Genomic DNA, 12,192 nt, shown 5'->3' on the forward strand with positions numbered 1-12,192 from the left:
CATGAGAGAAACTATGCCACAGTGGAGAAGGAGGCGTTGGCCATAAAGTGGGCGTTAGAGGCTCTCAGATACTACTTGGTCGGAAGAAAGTTCAAATTGATCACTGACCATGCCCCTCTGAAATGGATGTCTGAAAATAAGGACAGTAATGCGAGAATTACAAGATGGTTCTTGGCGTTACAAACTTTTAAATTTTCAGTGGAACACAGGCCAGGAAGCCAGCTGGCCAATGCTGACGCGTTGTCACGCGTTCATTGTTTGGAGGCTTCAGTTGTTCCGACTCACAGGTCGAAACAAAGGGGGAGGATATGTGACAGGATCACTGGTAAAGTGGTCTGTGACAGGTACATTTGTCCCAGATTCCTGTCTTTTGTGTTTTAAACCCCCAGGAGAAAGTCTGCAGTGTAGCAGGCTTGAGTTTCGGCTTTTTGAAAAGCTGGTTTGGGACCTGGGGGTTGTGGGTGAAAGGAGAGGGAGGGCTCCACCCACAGCCACTCCAGGTTTTGGTTCTCGCAGCCTGGTAACAGGATTGTTAGTTTTCCACCTGAGAGTGGCCAATATAAGCCTAGTTTGTTTAGGGCTGATTGTCTCACCTGGAAGAGCAGACAGGGAGTTTGCTCAGAGACACTTGGATACCTAACTGTGAGTGTGTGCTGTGCTTTTGTTGCTGGCGAGGGCATTAGGCCCTGCCAGGTTCTGGTAGTGAGGGAACTACCTGTGAAGTTAGTGCCCCAACAGGGCTAGGATTTATATTTATGTTTTCTTTATGTTTCTGACATTTTACAATAAAGACTGGCGCCGACCAGCTTGTACTTGCATCCAGACTGGTGTGCTGCTTCCCTGCTGCTGTGTGTGTGTGTAAGGAAGGAGTCCTCTACCCAGGAGAGGGACCCCCTAACCTAACTGTGTCACAATATATATATATATATATATATATATATACCGTATATATATAAAAACAACGTTTAGACCGGCACTCATATATAACATTCCATTAGAGTATATATATATAAATAGATGAAAATTCGGCGCCAATTAAAAACCACAACAGGATATATAGGAGATAGGTAAGAAAGACACTTTTGAACAGAGATGAATCAATAATGAACTTGATGCACTCCCCTTCTTTCAAAAGGGTGTCAGCTCTATCAGAAAAATGGTGTCAGTTGGATTCTGACACCTAGAGACTATGGGCCTGATTCAGAGCCGGACGCAATTAGCGCTCGCTCGTTCGGAAAAAGGGGGTGGCTATTCAAATGATCCATTCGCTCTTTGCGGTCTGTTGACGCCTCCATATCTGAACGAGCGAACAAAACTTGCGGACGTCTATTTGAAAAATACATCGAACAGCGTATGAACTGCTCACTATTGTTGTGGTTGGTTTTTCCTACCACTATATTGCGAGCAGTTTTGACTATAAAACAACCAGGTGACGTGGTCAATGACGCTGCTGTTGTAATTATGCACACCCATAAAATGCCCGTTTTGACCTTTAAGCACGCCTGCGTTCTTAATTCCACTCCCCGTTTTCAAGCACCTTCCCCTGTTATGACCCACATACGCCTCATCCTGTCACTCAAAGTAGCAGGCATTCGCTATATAGCGAACAAACGATTTACGGCCACACTGACTGGTTCGCGCATGCGTATTATAAACCGTACGCATGCGCAGAAGTGCGAACATCGCTCGGAACGAGCGTACTGCCGCTTACGAGCGGCTCTGAATCAGGCCCTATATCATTAAATGGATTTGATATGGAGCGCCTGAAAGTGCTGAGTGCCTTGTGCAAATAATTAATTAAGTAATTGAGGGTATATTTCAAACACTCTCACAATGCAAGTTGCAGTGTATATGTGCAATAATCCGTGGAAGTTTCATAAAACACATATTAAAAATAAGAATTAATACTAATAGCAATATAAAGTGTTCTGATGCATTTAAAGTGTCATTGGTGCATAACTGCATATATAAAAATCATAATGACGTGCTGATATTACTAAAAAAGGGTATACAATTTATTTCAAGATTACAACAGTAATTGTGCAATAAAGGTTGGCACAGAAAGCATGAATTCTTTAAGTTTGTGTCTACCGACAAACTACGTAAACCAACATAGGTAAGTAATATAATATTTAGAACATTTGTAAATTAAGTATCTGAGATGTAGTCAACTAGAGGGCAACATAGTTAGAACTAGGAAAAGATATTCATGGCGATATGATATTCCAACAGCATGTAAATAAAACCGTAATGGGGTGGGGAGTCCCCGAAATCCAGAATAAGGACAAGTGTGTAATGGTACAACATCAAGTAAGAAAAATATAAAAAATATTTGGGGTGCAGACCTGCACTCGCCATTCCCAGGCATGGGGTGCAAGTGGCTTGTGACCACATTGCTTAAATAAATAAAAACAGAAAACTCAGCACTCACCATTGTTAAATCACTCACAGTAATATATAAATAAATAATGGCGTTTTGGTTCATGGATTGATCAATGCATTAAAGCCTGCAGCCCACATAATGGGGGCCCCACTTCTCTGCAGGTCCTACACTATCTGTCATACTTATGGAAACCTGGTAGCTGCTATCACAGAGTTTAAACTGAAAAAATGTTAACTGGTTTAAAGCTCAACTGCCAACTAATGGCCATGTCACATGCTGTTTGAGATGCTGTTTGAGCTGACAATTTTTTCACCGTCAGCTCTATGCATCTTTTCAAATTTGTGTCCATTGGAAAGACAGACACAATGTATGACTTAAACATAGGATCAAGTATAGTCACCACAATAAAGTGATATGATTTTAAGAAATTGACGACCATTGGATCCTGGGGAAGCGAATGAAGGGCTTGATCTACAAGTCCGACATACTTAGCAGAATCGCTCCGTTTCAGCTCCTCCTTCAGTTTCTCCAGCTGCTTTTGCAAAAGTCTGATTAGGGGAATGACCTGACTCAAGCTGTCAGTGTCTGAACTAACTTCACATGTGGCAATTTCAAAAGGTCTAATGGTGCATACACACGATCAGATTTTTTCTTCAGATATGGACGATAACGATTTAAAAATCGTTCAGTCGTTCATATCTGATGAAAAATCGTTCATATCTGACATGCCTGAACGATGGACGATCAACGATGCGCGTTCCCGTTTGTCAGATAACGATATCTGACATCTGATGGGTTTGCAGTCAGACTTGGACGATTCCATTCATTTTAATGCAGTTAAAAATCGTTCAAATCGTTCAAAACTTTGGTCAAATCGTCCAAATCGTTCAAATCGTTTAATCGTTCAGTCGTTCATCTGACAAATCTGACAAGTCTGACAAATCTGACCGTGTGTACGCTCCATATGAATCTTGCACAATATGGAAATGATTCTCCACTGCGCTTGAATAAGGTGCATTCCCGCTCCTTTCCCTATGTCATAGGCCGTTGTGTAGCCTTGGGTGGCCTTTTGCTGCTCCTCCATCCGTTGAAGCATATAGAGGGTAGAATTCCACTTAGTTACTACCTCTTGCTTCAGATGATGACAGGGCAAATTCAACAGTACTTGTTGGTGCTGCAATCTTTTAATGTCATTTAAAAAAAATGTTGCACCACCAAATTAATTGTGTGAGCAAAACATGGGGCATGTTCGAATTCCCGAGGAGAGTCCAAGCGGGGTAAGCCATTTTGCAATGATTTCCTTGAGGTTCTCAGTGGTATGCCTCTCAGTGAAACCGGTGATACACAGAGTAGACTGCCTCTGAATGAGCTGGCATTTGTTAGATGCTGATGCTGTTGATATTTGCACAGTTGGAGACAATACAACTACCCAGTGGGCTGTCACAGTCATGTAATCCCGCTGTTCCACATATCTGTGGTTACGTGGACAGTGGGAATAATGGCATTTCGGAGTACACTAGTGAGATTTTTCTTAATGTCATTGTACAGACTGGGAATTGCTGTTCTAGTGAAGTGAAATCTAGCAGGGACATGGTAACAGGGACACAGGACCTCAATTAACTGTCTGAAACTCACTGCATTAATGGCAGATACTGGACGCACATCTGCTACCAGCATAGCTGTTATGGCATCAGTAATTCGCTGTGCAACTGGGTGACTGCTGTCATACTTGTTAGCCCTTGCAAAGGATTGTTTGACAGTCAATTGTTTTGTTAAACTACTAAAAGTTGTCTTCTTCTAGGTCCCCTTCTGGGATGAAGAGATACTCACAGCAGCAGGAGCAGCAACAACAGGTGTAGCACTCAAGGATCCTTCTGATGAATCACAGATAGGAGAGGAGTCAGTCATGCTTATGAAATTGGATGCGGCAGGACTACTTCTGATCATGATTGAGGATGTTGATGATGCAGGTGTTGGTGGTGGAGATTGCAGGCTCTTAGATCTAACAGAGAAAAGGGAGGAGCTAGGTGATGCTCGACTGATTGTTACTGTTTTTTTAGCCAAATTTTCTGAATTTGAAAAACACTTTTGAATTTGATGAATACGCTGCAAGTGACATAACAGGGAGGAGGTTCCTAGATGGTTAAGGTCCTTACCTCTACTCACTCTTGCTTTGCAAACGTTACAGATGGCTTGACAATTGTTGTCCAGATTTGGGTAGAAATTATTCCACACATAAGAAGTGGATTTTTTTTGTCTTATGCCCAGGCATGACAATGGGCTTTCCCTTATCATGGGCAACAACTGTTTCCACTGGTGCCTGATTTACACAAACAACATCCTCATCAACAACATCCTCATCAACAACATTCTTATTAGTGTCAGGTACACAAATATCCTCCCCATCCTGGTGCACTACCACAGAAGCATCCTCGATTTCTATGTCAGCATGTTGACTTGTGCTGCTCATTCCCCACATTTGCAGAGGATGCATAAGTGGTGGAAGGAGGCTCATCTTCAAGTACAGTTTGGGAAAGGCCTTGCTCACACATGGCACCCGTCGACAAACTTAGACTCTCCTCAGGGATTTGTGACATTTCTGAGCACACAGTTGGTTCCTCTGCCTTAACTAGTTTCATCTGTTTGAACAGTCTACTGGTAGAAGGGCTTACATCATCATAAGAGGCAGAACCATCAGTCAAAAATAAAGGCCAAGGCCTTAGCTTTTCCTTGCCACTTTGTGTGGTGAAAGGCATATTGTCAATTTTATGACTTTCTGCAACTAACTTTCCCTTTGATTTTTCTTCTTTACCACTTAAAAGATTGGTTCTTTGATTTTAGATGCCCTGACTTAAGCCCTGTATGCCCATGCGCATTGGCTTTAGTAGATGATGTAGATGGACTAGTATCATCATGACTGGTGGCACTGGCAGCAGCTCCAGCACTAGTATGTGGTTCTCTCCTCTCAACTGATCGTTCTCCATATCAACAAACACGAATGAAGTGGGGTACAGCACACACGTCAATGTGTACCAATTTTAAATATCATACTGTGGTATCAATGAACCACAGTGTCACAAGATTTTTCATGAATAAGAAAAGAATAACATACTGTGCTACCACTTACAGTATCACAAGATTTTTTATGAATAAGAAAAGAATAACACTGCGCTACCACTTAGTGTCACAAGATTTTTTATGAGTAAAACACTGCACTACAGTGACGTGTGGTGAGGTCAATGGCTGGGTAGGCACACATGGAGTTGGGTCTGAGTGCTGGGAACCTGTCTCACCCCCTAGTGACTGTAACACTCCTATCATCACACTAAGCTTCAGTGTCCATTGATTCTCGTACCTGAATCACTGTGTGTTCTCTTGCTGCTGCTGACTGATCTCCAATCTCTAAATGCTGCAGTGCACTTCCTGGTCACATGACACATCCAAGGTGTCTATCAGTGCTCAAGGCACCCCCCCCCCCATACTCAGAGGCATGTCTCTATTAGCTTTCTTTCTGTGCAGCTTGCAGCCTGTGGTGTGGCACCACCGCTAGCTCTGCAAGTTCTGAGTCTGACTATACAGAAGTGAGGCTGAGCTGTTGCTGCCTCATCTCTCATCTCCCTGCAGTCCCAGGGAGCTTCACAAAGCTGGTGAGTGTTAACTATAAAAATGATTACAATACACGAAGAAAATGTTTGTAAGTTATAAATATATTCTTTGCATTATTCCAATTATTTTTATATCATATCTCAGGAGTATGACAGATGAAGCTCCACAACTTACAATGTAACAAGATTTTTTATGAGTAAAACACTGCGCTAGTACTTACAGTGTTACAAGATATTTATGAATAAGAATAATAATACACTGCGCTACGACTTATAGTGTCACAATACGTGGATGATAAAATGCGGTCTGGCTGGCAGTGTCACTGAACAATAGTGCAGCTAAGTTGCTAACACACACACAAAAAAAAGGAAAAAAATATATTTTTTTTAATATTTTGAGGAATGATTTTATTTCACTTTTATTTTTTATACACTGGGGAAAAGCACCCCTGGACGAGGCAGCAGCCCCTTGATGAACAACATAGCACCCTTTTATGGACAACAAAGCACCCCTACAGAGTGCGGACTGACCACCTGCAGAGTCACAAATACGTGGATGATAAACTGCAGTCTGGTTGGCATTGTCACTGAACAATAATAGCATAACTAGTTACTGACTAGTAACTACCTAGCAAACACACAAAAAAAATAAAAAAATAAGATTTTAATTTTAACTTGTATTTTTTTTAAACTGGGGAGGAGCACCCCTGGATTGACAGAGCACCCCTGGACGACACAGCACCCCTTTATGTACTGCAGCCCTAGCCCCTTGATGGACAGGACAATACAGCAGCCCCCCTTTATGTACGGCAGCCTCAGCCCCTTTATGGACAACACAGCAGCACCCCTTTATGTACTGCAGCCCCCTTTATGTACTGCATCCCCAGCTCGACAACACTGCACCCTTGAACAACAGCAGCACAGACCCCCAGCCCGACAACACTGCACCCTTGAACAACAGCAGCACAGACAGAGCACGTCTGTTCTGCACACTCTCTACAGCTGGAGTGAAAATAGCACAGATCACCGGGACCTTTATAGAATCCAAATCCCGCGGGAATCCGACAGGATGACGTTTTGCCTCGTTTTCAGATCCGAGTCACGTGAGAAACCCGAGCCGGACTCGGATTTCGCCTCGTATCACGAAGTTCAAGTGGGTCTGGTTCACCTGTCTCTCAGTAATAATTAATAACATGAGTCCTGCCCACTCCATGTTATTTGTCTTCCCCACCCTGCTGTCTCTTCCTTTCTCTGCATTGCAGGGCCTCAAATCAAAATGAAAACTTGTTTTGGGAGTACATGGAGTGGACACTGACCTGACAACAATGAGTTTATTGCTAAAAAAAATAATAGAAAAAAAAGTTTTATCATCTTTATGACACAATGTACACATACCTTACACTTCCATGTCAGCAACTGTATAATCCTAGCCTTAGGCATTGTTATACACTATACTCTAAATAGAAGTACCTGAAATGGTCAAAAGAGCAATTGAAGAATACATTTTGTCACCTGAAATAATAGATTTTATAATAATAGATTAATATGCAGATGGCTCAGCCCCTATTAGTCCCCTTGTGGGTCAGTTACACGCAAACCAGAAGAGAGATAGGCAGTCACACTCAGACAGAAGTACAGGGTGTATGTAGAGACTGCTCTTACCTGTAGGAGAGTCATGGACGGTTAGAGCTTAGGGGTACCCGGGGCACTTAAGACAGAGAGCCCCCCCCCCTCTTGTCAGCACCGCTCCCTGGCTGTGCCCACTGTGTGTGTGGGTCCACACCACACACCCTGCACCCATATTATATTATACTTACCTCTCTGTAGTCATGCATCGGTCGGCCCTGAAGACAGAAATCACCAGAAAAATGCACTGCAGCCATTTTCCCAGAGACTTGCACATGAGCAATAGAGAAGTCTCCAGGAACATAGTGGGGGTGCTATATAACCAGAGAGCTGCGTGTGTACAATAGACTCTGGCTCAAAGCAGGGACTACTGTGCCGTTGAAGAAGGGGGGGGGGGGGCACACAGCCAACTACTCCCTTAAACCGCCCCTGGGTGTAACTACCATCTTGGGGCCCATAGCTATATTTTGAAGGGTTCCCTTTCAAAGTGCACACACTTACCCTTTAGCCAGTAAAGAATAAAGGAAACAGCAATTCCCTGTACCTACAGCCACTTGACTTACAGTGTTTAGGAGCATAAGCATTAGTAAAAAAAAAAAAATTTTGTACAAAGGGATATGAGATTTTACTTTTCTTGGCAGTGTACAGATATATGGTATTATTATATACTTGTGTCAGGGCACCCTTGCCACAGTGAGCTGCTGCAGACTGTAAAATTCACTACTGTGTATGGTGGATGCTCACCTCTCCAGAGTACAAACTTCTTGCTGTGTGTCTCCCAGCTGGTTCAGCCCAGTGTTGGTTATTGGAAAATTGGGGGACCCCACAATGGTTTCCCCACGATTTTCCAATACCGGACCAGTCTGAGAAGTCCGGGGCTGTTTTTCAGTTGTTGGGGTTCTTTTTGGGAGGGGGGAATTTAAGAAAAAAAAAAAAAGCCTGCACACATCATACTGATCTGTGCAGTGCTTTGGGCAAACAAGCTGCTCACACCTAGATTTTTTTTTTTTTACTGTTCAGCTGTGATGTTTCTATTGTGTTTACTAACACAATGCTTAATAAATCCGGGACTTGTATTCATGTGCGATGTAGTCAGGATCCCGATGGTCAGAATACAGATGGTCAGAATACCGACAGCGGCATACCAATGGTCACAATCCTGACATTCTGATGCAGAGTATTAGGGTTAGGTTTAAGGTTAGGCACTAGGGGAAGGTTAGGCTGTGGGAGGGGATGTTTAGGGTTAGGCTATGGGAGGGGACAGTAAGGCTGTGGGAGGGGTGGGTTAGGATTGGGGTTAGAATATTTACCAAAATCCGTCGGGATGTTGCTATTTACCCGGGCCTGTTGCTGCCATCCCCGTCAAGTTCGGGCAGCAGGGAGAGAAGACGTTGCTGTCATGCTGTGTGCTGGGCTAGGGAGAGAGGCTGCTGCAGCAGCAGTCAGACGTCTCTCCCTGCATTATATGCGAGAGGGAGAGCGATTGCGCCACCACTCCCTGACACCAGCGCCCCTTACGCGGCCGCGAACATAGTTTTTTTTTTTTTCGGAAGGAGGGGTCTAGCCACACCTCCCCGATTGGCCTTGCCCCTCCCTGTACCTGGGCCTGGCAGAGCTGTCGGCAGCCCTGCCCCTGGCTGCAGGGACCATCGCCACTGACATCACAACTGGGCAGGCAAATTTAAATGCCCACTCAGTAGTGATGTCAGGTCAGTGGCCGATTGGTAAATTTGTATAGCTCCATTGTTTCAGTGTGTAACCAGCATAAAGTGCACCTATTTTCTACACAGTGTGCCGGGTTGGACTGGCCCACAGGAGTACACGGGAAATCCCCGTTGGGCCCCACCACTTGCTCTAATGTCAGGTTTCAGACTGTGCACTCGACTTATACATTATTACTCTATTATAGGGTCAGTTACATGGTCTCTAATGTCTGTCCAAGCATCTGTAGGGGCTGGCCTCATCCCCTGTGGTAATTGTCAACACCCCAAAGCATGGGCCCTTTCCACTGCATTCCCCCGGTGGGCCCTTCAGGCTCCAGTCCGACAATGACAGTGTATATTACACACACACACACTTCATTTATACAGTTGATGGTGTAAATGCCCACTTGTGTGTGTTGGGACAGAGAGGACAGTTGTACAATTATAATGCAAACAAGACTAATGGCAATCCTTCTCCTGCATGTTTATATCATATTCTCTTTCATTATCTTTTAGGAATTTCATACATTCTCTTTGAAACCCGTATTGGCTGTTTGGAGAAGAACATTCCACCCGAAACAAAAAAGTTTATTGATTCAATAGGTACCATGATGAAATATTCTATTTTAGTCAGCATTTTTCCTGCATGGACCAATAATATATTACCCTTCTACAACCTCTACATTAAAAACTGGGACAACATATTTGAATTTGGTAAGTATGTAAAAGGGCCGTAGCTAGACCAATGTGTACTACACAGAGTGGGCAGTCGCTTACCTCCTCAGCCCCATGGGCAGTGGCTTCTCCTTAATAAGCAGTGAGTGAGGAGAGACGGAGGCAGAGCACGCCGGGACTGCATATGTGCCTGCAGCCACTGCTAAGGAGAAGCCGACACAGGGCTCAGGAGGTGAGCGCCCACCCCGCATTTACTAGTAGTATGCTGCAGGGGAGGGCAGCCCGGGCCCTGTAGTTGCTGCACCTACTATAGCTATGCTCTTATCTGTAGCAGCTGCACCCCCTGCATCTACTAAAGCTAAGCCTTTGTCTGTGACTTCTATAATAATTAGTTTTTGGCTTTAGGGAGTCTGACAACAAATATAGCTATAGGTAGAGGCTGCCGGGGCAAATTGCACATTTAGGGGTATGATTATGATGCTGGTCAGGCTTCAGTAAGAGGCAACAAGACATTGTAGGGTGCATAATTATAAATATAGGATAAATTTAGGATAATGCCTTAGAACTGCACAAGTACTACATATTGCCTTGTTTGTGGCCTTTAAATACTAAGGGGCCTATTCATCATCACTTAATTTTTATAAAAGCAGATGAAAATGAATATTTTCAACTGTAATTGTAAAAATTAAGTTTTTGGACCATTCATCAAGAAGGTAAAACAAGAGCTACTGTATCACAGATATCCCCTACTTACCTTCCTCCTGCCCGCTCTCCCAATACACTAGTATGGGGACAGAATTCACCAAGCTCCGAAAATATAACATTGAAATAAGGGAAAGAGGTCCGGGTTTTGAAGAGGGATCCCTCCGCCCCTGTCCGGCTCCTTCCGTCAGACGTGGAGGGTCTTGTGCGCATACATAACCTATATGTCGCACATGTACACTCCTTTCACTGGTCCAAAAGGAGCAGTGAATTTCGCATCAGCTGTCACCGCGCCAGAGCAATGATGAATTGCTCCGGATTCCACAGCAAGTTACAATGCTAATTATCTGGGTTTTGTATGAGGTCACAATTTTCCATTATCAGCTTGAAAAGGACACTTGTATCACTGCCCTGTGCAGTTGGAAGACCCTGCTTCTTCTACTATCAAACTCTGGGCTCTATTTAGTAAACATAACAATGTCTTTTCTTCACCATTTAGCTGGAGAGAAGACATTTTTTCTCTTCTCTCTTCTCCTTAGTTATAGAAGAGAACACTGCAGTGAAATCTCCAATTTCACTGATTCTTATATTTTCTCTCAATTATACAGCCCCCATAGGTCTCAGTGGGGGATGATCACTTACATGGAGAAGAGAACATCTTCTCTTTTCCAAAACATAATTTTGATCATGCAGCGGGTGGAAAACGTGCACAGTGCAGACCTTGGCTATCACTGCGCCCCCTGCACATTAGGTGTGGGACTAAAGAGGACTGAGAATGGGGAGCGGTAGATAACATGGGAGGGGATGGGGACTACTGAAGAGGGTGGTGCGATCAGCAACCCCCCCCCCAGTAACATTTCAGTTAGGTAGGCTGTATTTACCCTTCGTGCTAGGGACCTGGAAGTGACGTGAATGAGGGCGGAAGTACAGTTCCTGCCCATGACAGCCAGCTAAAGAAGTACTTTGTCCCCACTTACACAAGTTTGTTTGTCCTCTCGCGGGCTTGCTGCGCTCGCCACACTTCAGGCACGGTGGCTCACTACGCACGCCACATGGTTATATCATACATGATCTACCCTCCCAGTTTTCGCGGGAGGCTCCCGATTTTTCGGGTAACCCCCCGCACCCCCGGAAGGGTAGGCATTTCTCCCGCATTCTGCCCACTTCCTAGTGAAGTGGGCAGAATTAGGAGAATACCCGCGGCAATCGCGGGTCTCCGTGAAGGGGGCAGGGCTTAAGCTGTGATTCTGCATGAATCACAGCATTTGGCCCCGCCCCCTATGTAAATTGTGCCCAATCGCGGAAATTTTACTGCGAGGGGGCGGGGCTTAATGACGTGAATCGTCAAGCCCCGCCCCCGTCGGCCCCCTGCTGCTTCTCTTACCCGGGCTTCTCCCGGGAAGAGAATATTAAAGGTAGGCAACCCTGGGTTATATTCCCCCTCTATGCCCACTTGGATGGCAGGGAATGACGCTGGACACTGGCTGATGACGTCAGG

The 12,192-nt window shown here is 44.5% G+C and overlaps 1 protein-coding gene across 1 annotated transcript in view; it reads left to right on the forward strand.

The window, feature by feature from the left end:
* LOC148524073 (sterol 26-hydroxylase, mitochondrial-like) overlaps positions 1-12,192 on the forward strand; it is a 122,833-nt gene that overhangs the window by 71,190 nt on the left and 39,451 nt on the right. The window contains exon 4 of the mRNA XM_088472355.1: positions 9,834-10,031. Coding sequence (XP_088328481.1) covers positions 9,834-10,031 — 198 coding nt within the window. The remainder of the gene's footprint in view (positions 1-9,833; positions 10,032-12,192) is intronic.

Source organism: Taudactylus pleione, unplaced genomic scaffold, assembly GCF_031769625.1.
Source record: "Taudactylus pleione unplaced genomic scaffold, aTauple2 ptg000122l, whole genome shotgun sequence".
Taxonomy (NCBI): Eukaryota; Metazoa; Chordata; class Amphibia; order Anura; family Myobatrachidae; genus Taudactylus; species Taudactylus pleione.